This window comes from Daldinia childiae (genome assembly GCF_008694065.1).
Source record: "Daldinia childiae strain JS-1345 chromosome Unknown Scaffold13, whole genome shotgun sequence".
Lineage (NCBI taxonomy): Eukaryota > Fungi > Ascomycota > Sordariomycetes > Xylariales > Hypoxylaceae > Daldinia > Daldinia childiae.
This window is the reverse complement of record NW_022984654.1, coordinates 887,034-907,403: the sequence shown is the minus strand read 5'-3', so window position 1 is coordinate 907,403 and position 20,370 is coordinate 887,034. Positions and strand designations below refer to the sequence as shown.

The following is a 20,370-nucleotide window of genomic DNA, read 5'->3' as shown; positions in this document are numbered from 1 at the left end:
AGCCTCATCTTCGCCTCACCGCCGAGCACCTGGTGGTCCTCGAACTAGCGACATGTCAAACGAGATAGCAAATTCCGAGCCGCGTCGGGCTAGTGCGACCCGAAACAGACGGGCTGTCCCGCGACTATCATCTGAGTCGGGTTGGTCTAGTGACGACGACTCCGAACCCGATCCCGCTGCGTTTTCCTTCTTGGAGGCTGCCGTCAACAATGCACCTGGTTTAGACAACGCATCCGATGATCGTTTGAGAGCGCACCAACTTATTAGGGGGGCCATGTCAAATAAGAGGGTCGCTTCTAAGAAAGCTATCACCTCACTTGAGAGCGTGGCAATTTCGCATTTACCGGAAAATGAGAGGAGTGAGTTGTGATGTCCAGCCCGTTGTCGTGTAATTATAGCTAATGGTATTTAGCCTGCGTGATCTGCTATAACGACTATGGAGCCGAGACTCCCGAAGGCATCAGTGAAAACCCGCTGCGGCTGCCAAAGTGTAAGCACGTCTTCGGAGACCATTGCATCAAGAAGTGGTTTGAAGAATCGGATAGCTGCCCCTACTGTAGGGATAAAGTCCCATCGGAACCTCAATATCGAAACGCGATGAATGCTCATAACGTCTATCGATTCTTACGCCAGCACCACCAGGTGGCGATGCAGATGCAGATGCAGAACCGGAGCCCCCGGGAGCACGAACGTAGCGAGCAAGATTCGCTCGGGCGACCTGCTGAAAATACGCTAGGCGGTTTAGCAACTTTAGCTTCGAGGTATTTGTAATTCTTTTATGGTGTTATGCCCCTATACTAACACATGGTATAGCCCGTTCCCAGAACTCGACTATGCTGCATTAAATGGTGCTCCGGCTAGAAGACAAGACAATCCGTCGATGTATAATTCTCGAACACCAGCATGGCATGGCAATTTCGGGGATCGTCACTCTCCGCTTCCGTTTAGCGAGGCTAGCGACGGCAGACGTAGAGTGCGTCCTCGCCACGGAAGCTTGAGAGGATTCCCCTCTGGACGGCCGCATTTCTCATCAAACGGTGCCGCCCCAGCTCAGGTTCGTAATTCTTAGCTTGCATTCCTCGAAGCCTTGCGGGAGGAAGTAAATTTTACTAACAATTCGCTGCAGCAGTACCCCTGGCTTAGCAGACCGAATGCGAACCATTCACACAATCGCCAGCATTCTGTATCTTCGTCGAACACAACTACCCGACCGACATTTGATACTAATGTCCCTGCTTTCCAATTTCCGCCACAGATGGGAGGAGCACCGACCGAGCCGTATCTGAACCCATTAATTATGGGAGGTTCTGGTAGTAATGTGGATGAGTATACCCCACTACCCCATATGCGCTCACAGCATGCCTCGCCGATGTCCCCGACATATGCAGGCCCAGAAGTCTACATGTCTAATGCCGACGAGACTATCTACGGAGGGGCTATCTCTCACCAGCAGTCATAGGGATACGCGATGGGAAACCCGGACCTAAATTCCCCTGGATTACAACCTACCATTCACTATCACCGAAACCCGATGTCAATACCTCTACATATGACGCGAGCAACACAGAGTTCTCAGTATCTACTGCAACGTAATAGACTAGGACGAATTGTGCGTTCCGATAACAGGCGATAGGGGAAGCAACAATATGGTGCTTCTAAGTTGTTATTTCTTCTTTTTCATTCGTGCATGCGAGGTCTTATGGAGCAGGTAATCCACATAGAGATCTGCATCAATTTTCTTTATTTTCCGCACACGGCATCTCGGTGGTTTGGCACGATTCGCAGGTTGATTTGAGGATTTCGCGAGGGCAGTTATTTTACAGACACTTCTTCTACTCAACTCAGGGGACATATTTTGCTAGGCGTTAGGGGAAGGGGGGCGAGGTTTTAGGGGGACGGATAGGGCGGCTATAAGTTTTACGCACGATACGCAGATCAGGTTCACCATGATATTTTCTTCCCATTCAGCACGGACGGTTTCGATTTCAGCGGGCCGCCGGATTTGACGACAGGCATGAAATTCACTTCTAGGAGACGGTTATTAGACTGGGAAGTCTCCTCCCCCGAAACAAAAACTTGATAGGGATTTCTATTCGGCCTCAAGGCGATATGGCTTCTTCATGAATGCATATATTTGACTCCCCGTCCTGAAGCAGATTTGCGGTGAAGGGTTAACTATACTCATTAATTCAGATAGCCAAATAGGCTGTAATTGAGCGACGTGCTTTGATAGCTTGCGATGTTTTGATGTGCTTGTGTTGTGTAATGTGATGTAATGACCTGTTGCTGTATGGAAAAGTAATCCTTCGAAAGGGGGTTATATATGCTCATGAGCTTATGAGAGTTTGCTTAGATTCTTGTTCTACTTATCATTGTATAGTTACTATCTGACGTAGGCAAGTATTCAATACTATCGATTCGTTTAATAAGTAATGACTTATTGAAAACACATACAAATATGTTGGCTTAACTTGGGTATATAATACACGAGAAGAATGCTGATTTTGTGATCGTAACTCATATTCTCCGGCCTAAGTAATCTCACACTTGTTCAGAAGTTTCCAGCAAGACGTAAAACTTCTTACTTCCGTCTAGCCAAATCCTTCACTTTAGATTCAAAGGCTTATGTAGCAACGCAACGAGAGTGACAAAAACATGACGATGGTAGAGGTCTATCATAGCTTCGCGCCACTACCAGACGTAGCTTTCCGCCTCTCCTTCTCCTTCCTCACCAGCTCCCACGCAAACTCGCCGAGCGGTCGTACAGCAGCAGCGTGTCGACGAGCATCGGCACTACTGGCCTGACGCGTAGCGACACGCGCCGCGATACCCTGGCAGATGGCCGCGAGCCGGAACACGCTGAACGCGCAGGCCCAAGCTACTTCGTCGGGTCGTGGATCCCAGCCCGCGGCCGCCGCGTACCAAGATAACACCGCGGCGGGGGTAGGAAGGCCGGGCGTGGCGCCGGGGAGGAAACCGGCGTTGGTTATAGCTGCTATAGCCTCGCTCTGACTCGGAACCCCGTCTTTCGAAGAAGAAGAAGACGACGATGACGACGGGGCAAAAGTCGGCAACTGCGATAACGAAACAAGGTAAAAGGGGTTCAGCAGGTTGGCCAGGTCCGACAGCGGGTGTCCAATCGTGCTCATCTCCCAGTCCAAAATGCCCGCCACGCGCGGCTCCCCGGGCGCAAACACCACGTTGTCGATCTTGTAGTCGCCGTGCACGAGCGTAGCCCTGTCGCGCGGCCGCAGCGCCTCGTCGGCGAAAAACGCCACCAACTCGTCCATATGCGGTATCGGGCCCACCGCCTCCTGGGAATCGACATCCGTAGTGCGAGCCTGGATATCGCAGATGTGCGTCCAGGTGGCCAGCTGGCGCGCGTAGAAGCCGCCTTTCCTCCCGAACGTGGCCAGGCCTACGGCATCCGGGTCGACGCTGTGCAGGGCGGCTAGGCTCTCGACGGCGGCGCGCCAGAGGGCTTCGCGCTCGGCGGGGGTCTGGGCGTGGGGCGCGGGCATGCTTGGGTCGTGGATGATGCGTCCGTCGACGAAGGACATGATGTAGAAGGGCGTGCCGAGGACGGATGGGTCTTCGCAGAGGGTGTAGGCGCGGGGGACGGGGACGGGGGTGTGTTGGAGGGCGGCGATGACGCGGTGCTCGCGCTCGACTTTGTGGGCGGCTTGCGAGAGGAGTTTGCCGACGGGTTTTTTGCGCAGGACGTAGCGGGTTTTGTTGGGGGAGGTGAGTTGGTAGGTTGGGTTGGATTGACCGAAGCCGAACTGGGTATTGTTAGTTTATTCGGTACGAAAGGATATATATATATATATTATGTATATAGCTTCAATGATGGGATTAAGATTGTATAGTATAAATTAACCAACCTGCTTCACGTCCAGCGGTAGCTTGATCTCGGGTACATTCTGAGTAATATAACGTTCTAACGCTGCCGTATCGATCGGATGCCTTACTTTGCCCGCCATGGTCGAGTTACCGAGTTTTTACTCGCGATTCAAGTTAACACGAAGCTGACGAAAAGGAAAGGGGATATCGATTGTTGTTTGTCTGTCTGTCTGTCTACTCAATTATCACTATAATCCGGTCTAGATCGAAGTATAGCTATCGTAGTAACTAGTGGTAAGAGCAAAACAAGAATAATTAACTATAAGAAACAAAAGCCATCACATCTCATCAATAAGTAAAAAGTAAAAGTAAAATATGATAATCGGTAAATTACCAATCGGAGACGAAGATCAACCCGCCCAATTCAAAAAAAAAACGAGGAATTGACGTCGCAGGAGATACCGAGGTACGGCTACGAACCCGGCAGGCGGTAACGGAATGGACTCCACTTAACTCTCTCATCCTATTGCTGCAGGTGAGCTCTCTTGCGGGGGAGGGGTAGCTAAAGTAGCACAAGGGAGAGAGCTCTAGTCTCCTGCCAAGACACTAAGACAACCTTCGGCCGAACTAGCGTATGCGGGAGAATACGAAAGGGATGATATCATTGGTTCCGACTCTTTTAAGTTTGCACGCGGTATAAATTGATTGAAAGTTGTATGTACATTAGGTACCTAAGTTTATACATGACATCCCGAGTTACATAGTACATACAACCATACAACCAAATAACAAAGTTTGGATCTTTCTATTTTTATAAAATTGGTATAACTACTGTAAACATTACATATAACTAACACTACATAGTTACATGTATATATAGGTAGAGATACTTAATGCATCGTCTAATTCTATCACGATACATGTACAAAAGCCCGCTTCTTAACGTTCTGAGCTCCGGTCCCGTCATCCCAGTTTTCGTCCACGTAGTCTTTAATTCCCTTATCCTGAATCTGCATGCCCGCGATCTTGAGTGCTGCTATATTGTACCCCATCTCGTCCTTTTGTGTCTGGAGAGCTTTTCGTAGGTTTGATCTTATCCCGTCTAGCATCACTCGCATAGTCCTGCTGGCTACTATTTGACGGTGATGTGTCTTTAGCATGAAGAACAAGATCCTACACGTCAGAGGAATGTTCATCGACCTCATAGCGAAAAGGTTAAGGAATGTGAAGAGTATAGGGACTGAAGCGAACGGAAGAACGAGGAGCGCATCGTTCAGTGCAGATGCTGCCGGTCTCTGAAGTATCTTCATAACGTATTCTTCAGCACTAATTCCGCCGTGGGCCAAAAACATCGTATCGCGCTGCGGTGGCGCAATATTCGGATTTAACGCTTTGGCCTCTTCCCATTCCCGCATAACGTGCAAATCAGCCATGCCGAGCTCTAATGCCTCCGCGATTCGTTCGCCATGGTTCAGCGTTTCTGATGTTTGCTTTGTCGCGGCTCCAATCTCCCCGTTATCGTCGTCTGCATCCAGATCTTGCTCTAGGGATTTTGTTAACGTGCTCTCATACAGCTCCTCGATCTCCTTTTCCCTCTCTTCCTCGAGGAATATCTGCTCATCTGTTTCTTCCCAGGTTCGAATGCTCTTGTCGTGGCTGGCACTAACGATGAATGGTGGCTCGCTACTTTGGCTAATCGCTAGGGCCCATATTTCTCCGTGATGACCATCAAGTCGCTGTATTTGTTCAAACTTATCGCCATCCCAGTATTTTATCGTTCGGTCTTTACTAGCACTAAAGAAGTGATGACCATTGCCTTCGCGGTTGTTCGGCAGAAACTTGACCTGGAGAATACTGTCCTGGTGTCCCAACAATGCTTTGTGACAATCTCCGAAATCAAGTCCCCATATCCTAATATTCTTATCCGCCGAGCATGTAACAATCAGCTTGCTATCGTATGAGATATCCATATCTAGGACCGGCAGCTTGTGTCCGTAGAGATTGAGATATAATTTGAGGGAGTCTACGAAGAACACCTTCACCGTGCTATCCAATAGAGCAACAGCCAGGAGCCTCGCATCTGGTGAAAACTTAAGGCTTAGGATGTCATCTGAAACCTTTAATGTTCGCGAATGTGATAACTTCAAACGTGATGTAGTCCGAGTCGTTCCTAGGACTTCCTCTTGCACCACCTGGACCTTCCAGAACTTGGCCGACTTGTCCGCACTTCCAGATACGATTGACCTACCGTCCGGATGAACTTGTAAGGACCAAATCGCGCCTTCGTGTGCAGTAACGCTATCTAGCAAAGTACCTGTAGCCACTTCGAATAGTTCAATGTCGCCGCTTTTTGTACCAATGACGACAAGTTTATCTCCGGGTAAGAATGCACAACATAGAGCATACCCGCACTCCAAGGTTTTGCCACATTTCTGTGTCAGCATCGACCAGATCTTGAGGCCTCCGTTGGACGCTGAGGCGAGCCATTTGTCGTCAGAGCTAAGAGCTAACGACCGTATATCCGCTCGATGGCCAGGAATCTCAATGGATAAGGCTCTCTCGTAATCAGGGATGTCTTCCTGCTTTGACTTTTTACTCTTCTCTTTTAGAGGCATATTGAACATTTCCAGCTGGTTATTTGTTGTACCGACTAGCAATTGGAGCTTCTTCTTGCCGTGAATATCAGCCCAATCGACAGATTTCACTTTTCCACCTGTCCGAATGATAAGGTGCTGGGCAAAAGCGTCGTTAATGTCAGCACTGCTAATATCCTCGTCCTGGTCGTCTTCCTCATCTACTTGGACGTCGCCATTTGTGTTACTACCCTTTTTCTGCGCAAGCTTCTCCCTTCTTCTCTTCTTCTTTCTTGCTAGGCTCTTCTTGATTTCGGCTTCGGTGCGTATCCTCCATATCTCAACAGATTTCTCTGAACCGTGTACGGCGAAGTAGTCCCGGCGGGGGTGAAACACAACCTCGGTAGCTTTGTCTTTTCCATGTCGAAATAGGGTCCCTCGATCTCGCAGATATTGAGTATTAACAGGAATATCGACTTTCTGTCTCGACGCGGCGAGCAAAGTGGCGTCGAGAGCCCAGACCTTCAGTTCGCCAGAATTGCCAGCAGTTATGCATCCGCTATAGTCTGGAGAAAGTCCCAATGCCCAACACTCGCCATTAGTTTGCGCTATGTGCGTTTCAATGCAGTGCCTCGACCCCAAATCCCAGAGTTTAATCAGCGCATCTTTTCCAGTAGTAAGCAGGAAGCCTTCGGACGAAGAGTCGCCTACACCGTCAAGAACCATGGCCTCAGAATCTTCTCCTTTTTGCACTTCCTCTTGCGGTTCTACGAACTGCAGTCCCGTTATCTGGTCCTTATGTCCTCGTAGCTTGAACTGGCCGACTTCTGCGACCAGATCCCAGATAATAACATTGGTGTCTTTCGAACCACTCGCAAGTCGGACACCGGATCGATCGAACGCTAGGACTGTTATGGCCGAACGATGTCCATTGAATGTTATGAAGGGACTCGGGTCTTTGCTCCGCCATAGTCGGACGCTGCCATCCTCGTAGCCGGCAGCGAATAGGTCTTCATTGATCTGACTTTGGGCAATGGCAGTCACCTGAGCAGAGCATTTCTCATCTCTCCATCGTTCAACAACATCTCCCGTCTTAATGTCCCAGCATAGGAGCTCTTCGTTCGCCGCAACAAGCGCTTGACCAGCACCGGTACTGGAGCGGTTCTGCTGTGTCCAAAGGAGGTTCGATGTACTAGAAGTTACAACTCCGAACGACTTTGAATACTCATACTTCCTATTATTTGATAATCATTAGCGCGATCTATATGCGACTACGCATTAATGGCTTGGTACTCACAAGTATGACTTGACCATGGTTGCGACGGAATTGGAGTTTGGAAGTTTTGACTTCTTCTACTCAAGAAATTCAATCGCGGTAACTTTTTTTCTCTGGAGATACGCGATAAGAATTTCTTATCGGAACTTCTTTTTCGATAAGATGGATAATCAAGTTATCGCTTTGCTACGTAATCGCGTAACTGCATACTACTTAAGCCCCACCAAGGCAGCATTGAATTGATCTCATTGAATCTCGTTGCACCTTTCCCGTATTTCCATATTTCCATATTTCCATACATTCAGCTACACGTCCCGATTCATACCACACAAACGTCACGAAGCAAGTAGAAGAAGTCAATATTTAACCATCATGCTGCTTCTAGACTATCAGAACGTATTAATAGAGTCTATACTCAAGGAGAGATTATTTGGGTAAGTTTAAAAACCAAGACTATTTATTATATCTCACCCCTAATCTAACCATATGATAATGTACTTAGAGCTCCTCCCGCTTCTATTGACCAGACCGTTTCCGACTTCGATGGCGTAATCTTCCACATCTCAACCCCAGAGACCAAGACCAAGATATTGGTCTCCATTCAAATCCGATGCTTTAGGGATCTCGTCAAGTACGGTGCCGAACAGGTACTTCAGCGAGAGTATGGTCCCTATGTCGTAGCACCCGAGACCGGCTACGATTTCTCCGTCCAAGTCGACTTAGAGAACCTACCGGAGGAAAAGGGTAATTGCATAATACAATACTGTCTTACCTAGTTTAGATCGTATTAACGGGTTTTGCAGAGGCACGAGATGAGTTGGTCAGCAAGATCTCCTTATTAAAGCGGAACGCAATGGCTGCCCCGTTCGAGCATGCTTATGCCGAGCACTACAAGTTGAAAGAGGATGCTTCGAAGTATACATCAGAAGAAGCACCCCAAGGTGTTCGAGAGGGCGGTGAGGTTATGGCTATCCACTACCGTGACGAGGAAGCTATCTACGTCAAGGCAAGCCACGATCGTGTAACTGTTATCTTCAGCACCATCTTCCGTGAGGAGACCGACAGGGTATTTGGGAAGGTTTTCATTCAAGAGTTCGTCGACGCCCGAAGGAGAGCCATCCAAAATGCACCCCAAGTTCTATTCAGGAATGATCCGCCCCTAGAATTACAAGGGGTTCCTGGTGTGCAGGCAACTGAAGGTAACGAAGTTGGATATGTCACATTTGGTATGTTCTATGTTGCAGGTTCCCCGGAGTTCCCTGCTAACCTCGATAGTTTTATTCCCACGACACCTGACACCCCAACGAATGCCCGATGTCATCTCTCACATTCAGACTTTCCGAGACTACTTCCACTATCACATTAAAGCCTCCAAGGTACGTCGATACTGGTCCCAACTACTTATGGGATCTTCTAATGAAATGGCTAGGCGTATATTCACTCCCGTATGAGAAGGCGAACAGCAGACTTCTTGCAAGGTACGATTGTATTCGTCATTATAAGGGGTTTATACACTAATCATCAGCACAGTACTCCGAAGAGCCCGACCTGAGAACGAAGAAAAGGAGAGGAAGACAGCAAGTGGAAGAACATTCAAGGTTCAAGCTTAGAGAAATTGTCTAGAACAGGATTTCATAACTAGGGCATAGCGATGATACGTGAGCCCATATCCTTATATACGCGACGCTAACGAACAATACCACAATCAATTGACAAGTCGATAATATACCCATCTGTGCTCACGTATCATGTCCGATTCTACGGTTTAGAGGTTAATAGACATAAGATAGCGACAGTGACGAGCTCTAAAATGATTGTTTCTCCAATGTATTAGATTGTAAGTATATCGAGCTCTATTGGCCTAATAGGAAGATGAATATATGCCTATAGTTTCCTCTACTTTCGACATACTCATAAGACACGGCTACAAGATTCGGGATGGTAGAAGATAAAAAGATAAAGGTTAAGTGGAGATTATCATTATTCTCAATGTCTAACTATAAGCCACCCTAAGATAAAGAGACCTGTGTCCCTTTATCTACCTACTCCAAATAGAGGCACTAGATAATTATGCATTTGAGTATACTACTTCGTATAATGTAAGTACACGATCCTCACGCGCCAGCGCGTTCAACAATGAAACATTACAAGTATATAACCTCCCCCTAGACGTCATATACGTATCAACATTCCCCCCAATCGCAGTTCATTTAGTTGAAACAGTTGCATAGCTTTCCAACTCCCCAGTGCTCGGTCCATAAGTCAATGACTCGACCCATTATAGCATTGCAATCCGTAACAGAGCAAGTAGGGCAAGGGGGAGGCGCTAGCAAAAAGAGGGCGGCCATGAAGACTACTACTATTATAAGCACACAATTGATATACTTCACTATGGTTTGTATTCTCTCTACGCATGACATTTTGTTGTTGTTGATCTCTGGTTTGGACGGCATAGTGTGGTTCGAGGGAAGATATTTTGAAGCTTTTTGTTAGGTATGTTGGTAAAGGCTGGTGGATACTGATGATGATGATGATGTAGTGAAAGGAGTCGGTTATTAAGTAGGCTGTATAGGTATATATACGTGTGTATGGGGGTAAGTTATAGTGTTCACTTGCTAGAAGGTACACGAACAGGCGTTAGTCTTTCTTCTAGATTCGCGAAACATTCATAAATAGTACTTAGAGAGTTTTATACTTATAAGGCTTTTAGGTCACATAAAGACTTCTAGTTTATACAGAGGTATATTTTACGTCCTTCAAGGCGTGGAGGATTAACTATTTATAAGCAAATTCTATTGAAGTATACCTACCCTTGACTTAACCTAATCACTTATAATCCGAGATCATCATGAGATGAGCATAACTTTCCTGTTTCTTCTTCTTTAGGAACTCCTCGACAGGGTCGATTTTCTCCATTGTTTCATCAGGATCGTTGTCATCACTACCCGACTCTACAGTGGTCGCCTCCTTTGAGACCTCCAGCGTAGTTTCCTGTTTCTTCTCAGATTCCAGGCCAGCCTCTTCCATATGCAATACACACTGGCCGTAGCTTTCGCTTAACTGCTTCTTCAGGTCTGCTATCAGCGACTTTGCCTGGCTAATCCGGCTATCAAGGCTTGTCTTCTTGTCATGACAAGGTGAGCAAAAACGAGGAACTCTGAAGTTACTCAATCCATGTGTCTCAACAACTTCGCATGACCCCGGACTTGACCCCGACTCGTAGTCCCGCTGCACCTCGCAGACCTTCAGGGGAGAGGGGTCCATGGCAGTGTGGTTGCACTGATAGATAATCTTCCGATGATGACACATCCTCCAATAAAAATGCTAGAGTTACTGATTACGAGCAAAAGTTCTAGTGGAGATGATCATTGGCTAAGAATTATCTATGCTTTAATTATCGTATAGCTTAGAAAACAACTATTTAGTTTGGGCTGGGAGGTATTATATGTGTCTCAGTTGACAATAGGGTTGTAAGAGCCTTTTTCCTTTCATGTTTATAACAATAGGCTCTTGTCCTGTTCATTTAACTTAGGCTCCGGTATAACATGTCATGCATTGTCTTGTCCAAAGCAGCTTAGAAGAATGTTAAAGTTGCCTAACACATAAGCCCCTTTATACCATCCTCGATCTTTAAGGGTAATCAGCATGAAGTCACACAAAGATGTTCACATGTAATTCTGATGTACGCAAGCACACATATCAGAAGCTATTTCTAGTTTGTATCCCATAAGATCTCTATAAGACTTGGCTAATTCTGCTTATTGGAGTGTATACCATACGGCTTGCTTTGTCTTTCATGCTACGTTAATCAGCTCCGGTTACTTCAACTCAAAAGTACATAGACATATTTATAGAAAAAGAAATATTATATTCCTGAGTTATTCTCAGCTATAAAACAATCGCTAAACTAATAATTCCCCGCGATGACAATCCTGGTCGAGAAAGGGTCTCGACTAAGACAATACTAAATGTATGCCTGGTGGGATAAAAAATCCCTGGCTTCAATAACCGAAGTTCAAGATTTCCTATATCAATATCTCCCCCCTACCCCCTATTTAGTCCATTCCTTACCTACCTAACTATGCACTAGGATCTTGGTTGCATGCAAAGTAGCTCCGGCGCCGCACATCCCTCCACATATCATTCACCAGCGCGTCCTGATCATCGTCGCTATCATCACCGTGGACAAAAGCCGCATCGAGCTCCCGAATATCCTCCAGGATCGGCGAGAGATACTGCGCTACGTAGCGCCGCTCGGTGCGCGAGTATCTATAGACACACGACGGCGGGACCCAGGACCTCTTCGCAGCAGCGCACGCTCCTACCCGAAACCGCCGCGAAATCCGGAACACGAATCCGGCCTGTCGGTGCCAGGCGTTGGGGTGCGTCGCGAACTCGTCGATCAGCGCATCCCGCACCCTCTCGAGCTCAGCCCTGGTGCCGCCGGGAGCCGGCAGCGTGATTTGGAACATGGGGCCGCGCGACATGGAGTGTGGTACTATTAAAGGCATACCGGTGACATCGTCGGCTCTTACTGGGTACATGTCGAATTTGACCTTTGGCTGCTCTTGGAGGTGTAGCTGCTCCTGGACGATGCGTCCTATGATACCTACAAGCGGCCTGAACGTGTCGGTCATCCGCTGGTAGAGCTCTTGTTCTGTCCAGAATGACAATGTCTCGGGCCGTTCGTCCAGGTTCACCTGGGCCATTGGTTCAGTGTGCCGGCGGCTGACCCTTGGCGCAGCGGGAATGTTAGCGAATGGGCTTCCCGGGGCGTGGTGTTGAAGGTACATATATGGGTTAGGGTCTACGAACCCAGAGTATTGGGGGGTTAGTACTACCCTGGGAGATCGAGTGGGAGGAGCCGGGGGAGCATTTGGCACCCTGGGAGGCACTGCATATTGGGGCCAAGTTGGACGAGATCTCGGGGCGTGATATCCTGGAGGCGGACCCGGGTAAGGTTGTCGGCTTGAGTTAGCGTTAGGGTAGTAGTTAGAGTAGTAGTCAGGGTAGTATGATCCAGCCGGTGATGTTTGAGTATAGTTCGACTGATAAGGGTACGGAGGCGGAACATATGGTGGAGGCGGCCCGGGAGGTGCGTATCCTTGGCTCGGTGGGATATCGTCAGGGTAAGGTGAGATATCATCAGGGTAAGGTGAGCTATATTCGGTATAACATGTTCTGCGTACGCCAGAGGGTCGGGTTACCATTTCGTACCTCTCGCGACGCTCTTCTCGCTCAGTCCTGTCAGGGACTATTGACTCAGTGCTGCCGGAACTCATGATACTTCTAAGCTAGGTAAGGAAGGTTTCGAGTATATATTGCTGGCAAGGTTCTTTTGGGATGGTTGGCAGAGGGATGATGAGAGCCATGGGCATGTTTAAGTAGGATGGCTACCTACCTGGTAGATACTTCAAGACCTTCTAGGAGATGTGCTGGGAACTCTTGGTTGACCAAGGTCTGACGAAGGATTGACAAAGGGTTTGTAGTCACCATCGTCAAACACGCTGCTAATGTATGATACGTGAATCATCTCCAACGACAAGACCGAATGTGTGTAAGGGTGTCATTAAGCTAGGGTCATGATGATAGTACGGCGAAGAGAAAGTACAATAACTTTTACAACTGTTGCTTATAGTATGGCCGCGATCGTGCAATCAAGTTTTGAATAGATATCTAAGAGAGGTTATCAGTAATTGAATAACATGTGTGTTTAGACTGAGTCAAGCTCATATCAGATGAACTCTTGCCTATCATTGAGCCACTCATGTGCCAGGTCATATCTCAGATCTAGAAGGTTAGGATGGCTTCCTGACTTTTCTTAGTCTTTGTATTCACCTAATCACCCCTTAAGCACGCCTTACTCTCGGCCATACTCAAAGTTAGATGAGTCGTTGTTAGATCATTTTCAAGTACAAGAAACCTCGTGAAAGATATTAGTTGAATATGACTTAGTATCAAATAGTTATTGTCATATTTGTCTAACTACAATAGCATTTATTTCATAATTTCTAACTGGCTTTTTTCTGAGGCTCAGATAGAACATTACTTCGAAATAAAATACTCAAGTATCCAGGTCAGTTACCTATTAGGAGGCGAGACACGGAAGGGCCAGCAAATAGATGCTCTATAGAAGAGATTGCGAAATTGAAGACTTGAATAGCACGCAATACTAATAACACTATCTTAGATTCCATTTAGGGGCAAATCAAAAAGACCAACCCCATTGCCACAATAGAGCGCCAGACAGAATTGTCATGAATTGGGGTAAAATTAATGGGAATATAGGAGCCTGATTGTTTCAAAATTTAAGTTTCCCGCTTTGATAATCTTAAGGCTCTTTCTACGATTACCTGCTATCGAATCCAACCTATAGCATAGTACTGTGCTCTAGCGTACTAGGATAGGCACACCATATTGCAGCTATAGACTTTCTACCCGCCTTCTATAATTTGACTGCCCTTATTTGAAGAACACGAGATTAATTCCCTCAGCTAAGCTGTTGCTTATCATATAAATGATGGATCTAGACTCACCTTCTATAGAAATGACCAACATTTTTTAAAGGAGGTAGATCTGGATTGCCAGGCTTGAACTACAACTGTAACACATAGGTATTACATACCTTTACTAGCTTACGACTAGGAGAAGAGATTGATAAAGACGGAAAATTTATATTAACACGCTTGATAGATAAGAGGTCTAGGGGAAAATTAAATAAAATGGTTGAAACTGTGTCTTGAGATAAGTGTGATGGCGGGAGGGCGACGCGTATTTACAAGGTCGTGTTTTGTTACAACAATAGGAGGCAGGTACCTCGTTTATATTAGGAGGTAGTTAACGTAAAAAAAGAAAGAAAGAAAGAAAGAGAAAGTCAAACATATTAAGTAATATGAGCTTAAGAGGCTATGATCGAATATGTTGACTGTTATGTTATACTAGTTTGTATAAACCCGTGCCTGTCAAATAACTTGTTAAATAAAGACCTTAAACGTTAATCGAGAGTAAACAAATTGAACAGAATAACCTGGTAGAGATCTACTACAACTGCAGAAAAAATCAATTCATTCGTTCTCTTAACTAAGGATAAACTTGTCATCTGGTATATCTCTATAATTTGAAGTCCACGCAAGACTACTCGTCGTACTCTGATCCTGGACATGAGGCACCTCTTTCCCTATCCTCCGAAGCGTCTTCAACAGCGACGAATCTTCTTTATCCGACACAACGAACCCCATATCAGCAGCGAGCAAGCACTCTAGATCAGTTGTTGAATCGCCGAAGTAGACTGACGGTTTCCCAACCAACCCCTCAGCTTCAAGTACCGCTTTCATGGCATCTAGCTTATCATGCGAGTTCGTCAAATTCCTCGGCTCCCCGTTATGACTGCCATCAGCACCTCCCGAGTTCAATATCGGGGGCCCGACAACCGACCCGTCTTCGCGCACATCATTCGCGATGACCTTAACGCCAGACAGCTCGCCGCACGCGCCCTCGATAAACGCAGAGCTCCAGTTCACAGAGAGAACCCAGACGCGCCAGCCCTGCCTCAGCCTCTCCTGAACAAACCGGGTAAACCCGCACCGGAGCGTAATCGTGCCCTTGCCAACCAAGTCCCGGCCAGCCTCGCGAAAAGCAGCCGGACTGATCCCTCTAAAGAGGCGACAGTCATTAATGCGACCGAGCGACCGCGTCTCGACCGTCTTCATGTGCCGCAGAAACTCCACCTCCTGAGCGGGCAAACTGCGCGCATGCGACTGGGGATGGTACCCGTCCACGTGGGCGCTATGGTCGTCGACGTAGGCGTTGACGACGGCGTCCCACTCCTTCTGCAGGTCCTGGCCCTCGTCTGCCCTAACGCGCAGAGCGAAGTTGGCTAACTCGCCTACGGTGTCTTTCACCGTGATCGTTCCATCGAAGTCTAGGAAGATGCTCATTATGATACAGTATGAGGTAGGTATGAATACAAGGTACACGAAGGGGGGGATGGTGAAGAGTGGGGAAAGGAGAAAAGGGGGTCATTGATATTTCAACTTTGGTTGGTTGGAGTTAGGTAATATAATTGTGGAGATCCCTAATGTATTTAACCTTAGGTAAGGAATCTCTTATGAGGAGTACGGAAGTACATAGAGTCTTAAAAAGGGGTCTTATATTTAATTTGACGTAAGATAGCTTGACCGAGTGAATTCATTACATGGTTCAAGTATGTGCTCAAGAAAGAATACATAGCAATTCAATTAGTATGATTGTCTACCTAATGAATAGGTCAAGTAAGTCAATATTCGCTAAAGCTGGCTTATAACAATGTTAAAAACCAAACTATTAAAAACACTGGAAACAGATTGCTACTTCGCACATCGATCAATGTACAAACATGTCGCCTCCTATCTAAACTTTGTAAAGCCTATTACGCAGTAGTAATTGAATCCCATGTAGTCTGAACTTATGCAGACTCTGACCACTAAACCTCAGTCCTGATTGTGCGATGCCGAGGGTATCATTTATGGTACAAGGTCTCTGAGTATGTATCATAACCGTAAAAGACGCCGCAACTCCTTTTCCCTGCCGTACGGCCTTTAGTCACTCATGTTTCCCGACGGGACTCTCTCCCGTGCTCCGATCATGGAAGAACATCTTCCATCTCCGCGTCCGACTCCGATTCGTCCTCTTCGGGAGCAGTATCAGGTGCAGCGCCGTTAGCTTCGAGGACATTGAGTCCTCCCTTGTGATCTGAATTCAGTTCCCAATGATTGGAAAATCGTCCCGTCTTATGCAGGATCGCCACCTCCTCCAAGTTCTCTCGTAGCCAAGCCTCCGGCTGGTTTAGTGCCTGTTTGAAAGCTTTCATAGACCAATAGTTGAATTGCTCGAAGCATCTGAAGATACGATCGCGCAGCTCGCTCTTCGGTAAACGAGCAGCTTTTTCTTCCTTCTGCTTCTTGGCTCCCTTCTTGGCATCAGGACCAGTGCGCTGAAAATGTTAGCGCACTGGCGGGGTTAGAGATTAGTGTCAAGAGAAGACTTACAACAAAGTTGCTAAATTTATCGTTGGAAACATGCGCGCCAGCTTGGATAAGGCCGGTAGGTCTTGCGGTAGAGGTAAGCGTGGTGGTGGCCTTCGGTTTCATCGCATCATTATTTCTTATGCTGAGCCAATGCTTAGTCTCTTCTGTCCAAGTCGGTCGACAGTTCAGCTCGTGGCGGAATCGACCAGCAAGGACCGTTTTCTCTGTAACCAATTAGTGCTCTGAAGCGGAAATTGGATTCTGAGGTAGATGGAAATGCGTCACTGACTGGGAATAGCCTTCCTGTAATAGGGTTGATATCGGCCTTTGCGGCCACGCTTTTCACCCTCTGGCTGCGCGTTCTGCTGGGGACGCTCTGGCTTCGGACGGATGTATGAAGGGATATCGCTATTAGCTCCTTGAGCCTTCGATTTGTAGCCAGGAAGATCTTGCTCAGTGAATAGAAATGTATTGGTAAGGCTCATATCCTTAACCTCTAAATTGTATTCTTTGGGGATCTGCTGATGGGGCGCAAGTTTATGGTCCAACAGGATAGCTATACGTGGCTATGACGGGATTAGCTGGGGTTTATAGGCGTTTCGGAATGATGAATATGAATTCACCTTTGATTCTCCCTTTGGGCCGACCTCTGACCACTGGCGTAGAGTGCCAATTCTGATTTCGTCATTGTCATCCATGTTCGCCCAGGCATCGTAAAGATATTTTGGTACGTGGGTCAAATAAACTGCTCCATCATGCAAATCGTTTGGGTCGTAGAACTCAAGATCTCCAGCGTCTTCGTAGATGTCATCTTCCGACATAGCTCCGGGGGAAGGACCAACATCATCAACTTCGGATTTGATGCTAGGCTCAGGCTTGATACCCTGCTCGGCCTTGACTCTGGGTGCAGCCATGCTGACGGCTGTATCCGCTATATCCAATAGGAAGGGGGTCAAGAAGGGGATTTAGCTCTTTCGAATGATATTGTGTGTTGTATGCTGCAATGATTTCGATTTTAGATTGCTGCAGAAATGTGGCGTGTGGTTGCGATGCGATGCGATGCGGTGCGATGGGGTGGAATAGTTGGATGTTGATGGTTGAAAGGGTTGAGCACGCGGCTCGTGTCAAGGCTAAAAAGAAGCTTAATGATGTAGTGATGTAAATCAGCCACCACTGCAAGCAGTTCTGATTGAGTGGGTCTTCAAAGAGTCTTAGATAATAGGTACCTAAGGTTAGGTAGAGTAAGCTGATAGGTTAGTCTTAGGTAATCATACAGGAGTTTGAAATTGAATGTACAGCTATGATGTAGGTATGTACCTAACCTATGTACCACCTACGTAGGTGCCTTTTAGATCCGATATTCTGATTAGATAAGGTTAATGTGCCCCACCTAACCCGTTACTTTCCACCAAACCGCCCAAACCTCCCAAACCTTCCTTGCGCCGCAATTCACGTCTTAGACATCACACAATCGGAAAACATCACGATATAGTCTTGTTAGGTTACAAGACATTAGTTCAAGGTTTGCTTTCCTCCACTATTCACAAGCATAGACGACATAAACTGTCCTTTAAATTCATTGATCGTGATTCTATTACTACGCCTAATTAGAATTACCATCAGTGTTATTCAGGCATTCCGGCTTTGTTCATTGCGACTGCGGATCTCCACCCTAAACGATTTCTCTCCCCTTCTTGCCACTAAGCAAGGAAGTCGCGCTTCAGATAAACATTACATTATTACATTATTACACCACATACCATTCTACCTATCCGACACCTTTTTTCATCTTGAAGCATATTTCCTTACGATCGACAAGGCATTTTCTCTAACTTCTAGTACTTGACTTACGTCTCATTACCTAGTCGCAAACATGTCAACACCCGAAGATCAAGAGCTAATGGCTAAGATTAGCAAATTAGCTGGTACGTTTACCATGGCATCTATGTTCTAAGTGTATTTTAAAGTGTATTTTACTCATTTAAAATCCAGGTCAAATTAATCGCCACAAAGCCCAGCGCGATGGCGTGAATTCGGGTATGAAAACTTATTCGATCACGCCAATTATTTATTATCATTCAGAGATGCTAATATACCCCAAGATCCTAACCCCCCTTCCCGAGCATCCCATTATCGTACTGCCCCGTATCCTCGTGGAGGCTATCGTGGCGGACGTGGCAGACCCCTCCCGACCTATCGTAATAAAACTCTGGTTCTCAATGGACAATCTCGACCTGCAGCCGACAGTAGTGATGCCACCAACGAGACTTCCGATCCTGCGTCTCCGTCGTGGGTCACGAAGACCGATCGTCATATGCAGCTGATCAACACTTCTGTATACGAGAAGGAATCGCAGCAACGCGCCAGTGCCATAGAGCAGACTCATCGCCAGAAACAATTTCAAAGGAACAACCGCGAGAAGGCTGTTTTTATGAACAGTGTGATTCAGGGTGGTGCTAATGGTAAACCCGTTGGGCTTCCTAGCTCATCCACATCAGCTTCCCAATACGAGGTTGTGCTGGATGGCATTCTATTTCGAGTTGTGCAGCAAGGCAGCAAGCTTGTGAAAGCGCCCGGTAAGCATCTTCCAGTACGGATGTGGTGGGTGCAACCTTTAATAGCTAACAATTAATTATTAGACGACGTAAACCCCCCTTCGGCTACCCCCAAAGTAACATCAATCGGTGGTGTCAAATTTCATCGTACTAAGCACGGCAACCTTGTAAGACACGGTGTCGTAAAAGCCCAGCGGTATGTATTCTTAAGTAGATATGAATCTCTTGCTAACGCAACACTGCTGGTAGGTTTGCTGGCGGAGTTAAGAAGGTCAACGAGCAGTGCAAGACCTTTTCATGGACCGGTATCGTCTTCCTTCATACTACGAAAAAGCCCATCTCGCGACTCGTGGAGACCTGCGGTGTGGTAAGACCCCCAGTAGAGATACTAACGACTCGTTGTAGGATCATGCCCGAAAGGCCCTGGATGTCGGTATATCCACGATGCTTCCAAGACGGCCATCTGCCGAGAGTATCTTTTAAAGGGTAAATGTCTACAAGGTGACGCTTGTGACCTTTCACATGACATTACAGAAGAGAGAACCCCTCTCTGCGTGCATTTCGCCAAGGGCAATTGCCACAACACCTCGTGCTCGTATATCCATGCGGCACATTCCCCAACAGACCCCGTATGTCGATCCTTTGGGATTTATGGATACTGCGAGAAAGGAGCGCAATGTCCTGACCGTCATGTATTCGAGTGTCCTGACTTCAGCAACACCGGTGTATGTAAGCTCAAGGGTTGTAAGCGGCTTCACATCGAAAGGGCGAGTGTCCTTCGAAAAGCAAACAACCATGCATCTTCTGAGGATACAGACGTATCTAGCGACGATGATGACGCCGCAGCAGACAGCGATGACATCGACTCAGATGAGGTCGAGGAGTTTATCAAAAACGATGGCGAAGAGGACCTCGATTTTGTCCAGCAAAGGGATTACATTGGATTTTAACAAGCCTTCTCGGTTTCCTACTAACTATCTAGGCATTGAAGACATGGCTTGTTTGGACAAAGCCTATATTGCCAAGGCAATGTTAATACCTTTCTTAGAATCGGTTTCTGGCTCTTCAGCTAGCATCTAGACGGCACATATCACGGCCATTGGTTGGCGTTTGAAGGT

The 20,370-nt window shown here is 46.9% G+C and overlaps 8 protein-coding genes across 9 annotated transcripts; 3 read left to right on the top strand and 5 right to left on the bottom strand.

Annotated features, from left to right (window-relative positions):
* Window positions 1–52: 52 nt before the first annotated feature.
* GL218_08662 (uncharacterized protein) lies at window positions 53–1,459 on the top strand (the record flags this gene model as incomplete). The annotated part of the gene is made up of 4 exons (XM_033585468.1): window positions 53–359; window positions 413–761; window positions 814–1,054; window positions 1,127–1,459. The coding sequence occupies 4 exons, from the start codon at window positions 53–55 to the stop codon at window positions 1,457–1,459; spliced, it is 1,230 nt and encodes a 409-aa protein (XP_033440469.1).
* Window positions 1,460–2,675: 1,216 nt separating this feature from the next.
* Window positions 2,676–7,730, bottom strand: GL218_08661 (putative WD repeat-containing protein C3D6.12; the record flags this gene model as incomplete). The annotated part of the gene is made up of 3 exons (XM_033585467.1): window positions 2,676–3,782; window positions 4,770–7,650; window positions 7,714–7,730. 3 exons carry the CDS (start codon window positions 7,728–7,730, stop codon window positions 2,676–2,678), a joined length of 4,005 nt encoding a protein of 1,334 aa, XP_033440468.1.
* Window positions 7,731–8,064: 334 nt separating this feature from the next.
* On the top strand, window positions 8,065–9,302 carry GL218_08660 (Actin-related protein 2/3 complex subunit 2; the record flags this gene model as incomplete). Its single annotated transcript, XM_033585466.1, has 6 exons — window positions 8,065–8,126; window positions 8,195–8,436; window positions 8,496–8,918; window positions 8,968–9,068; window positions 9,122–9,170; window positions 9,223–9,302. The coding sequence occupies 6 exons, from the start codon at window positions 8,065–8,067 to the stop codon at window positions 9,300–9,302; spliced, it is 957 nt and encodes a 318-aa protein (XP_033440467.1).
* Window positions 9,303–10,518: 1,216 nt separating this feature from the next.
* On the bottom strand, window positions 10,519–11,001 carry GL218_08659 (uncharacterized protein; the record flags this gene model as incomplete). Its single annotated transcript, XM_033585465.1, has 1 exon — window positions 10,519–11,001. The coding sequence occupies one exon, from the start codon at window positions 10,999–11,001 to the stop codon at window positions 10,519–10,521; it is 483 nt and encodes a 160-aa protein (XP_033440607.1).
* A 770-nt stretch (window positions 11,002–11,771) lies between these two features.
* On the bottom strand, window positions 11,772–12,485 carry GL218_08658 (uncharacterized protein; the record flags this gene model as incomplete). Its single annotated transcript, XM_033585464.1, has 1 exon — window positions 11,772–12,485. The coding sequence occupies one exon, from the start codon at window positions 12,483–12,485 to the stop codon at window positions 11,772–11,774; it is 714 nt and encodes a 237-aa protein (XP_033440608.1).
* Window positions 12,486–14,768: 2,283 nt separating this feature from the next.
* On the bottom strand, window positions 14,769–15,629 carry GL218_08657 (uncharacterized protein; the record flags this gene model as incomplete). The annotated part of the gene is made up of 1 exon (XM_033585463.1): window positions 14,769–15,629. One exon carries the CDS (start codon window positions 15,627–15,629, stop codon window positions 14,769–14,771), a length of 861 nt encoding a protein of 286 aa, XP_033440601.1.
* Window positions 15,630–16,312: 683 nt separating this feature from the next.
* Window positions 16,313–17,611, bottom strand: GL218_08656 (Transcription initiation factor IIF subunit beta; the record flags this gene model as incomplete). Its single annotated transcript, XM_033585462.1, has 4 exons — window positions 16,313–16,663; window positions 16,719–16,921; window positions 16,987–17,263; window positions 17,321–17,611. 4 exons carry the CDS (start codon window positions 17,609–17,611, stop codon window positions 16,313–16,315), a joined length of 1,122 nt encoding a protein of 373 aa, XP_033440602.1.
* A 959-nt stretch (window positions 17,612–18,570) lies between these two features.
* GL218_08655 (uncharacterized protein) lies at window positions 18,571–20,202 on the top strand (the record flags this gene model as incomplete). 2 transcript variants are annotated; one of them, XM_033585460.1, is made up of 7 exons in its annotated part: window positions 18,571–18,622; window positions 18,690–18,734; window positions 18,800–19,273; window positions 19,337–19,448; window positions 19,502–19,619; window positions 19,658–19,724; window positions 19,787–20,202. In XM_033585460.1, 7 exons carry the CDS (start codon window positions 18,571–18,573, stop codon window positions 20,200–20,202), a joined length of 1,284 nt encoding a protein of 427 aa, XP_033440598.1. The 2 variants fall into 2 exon arrangements, with proteins under 2 accessions (XP_033440598.1, XP_033440599.1); XM_033585461.1 differs by having other exon boundaries at window positions 19,502–19,614; window positions 19,658–20,202.
* Window positions 20,203–20,370: the final 168 nt, after the last annotated feature.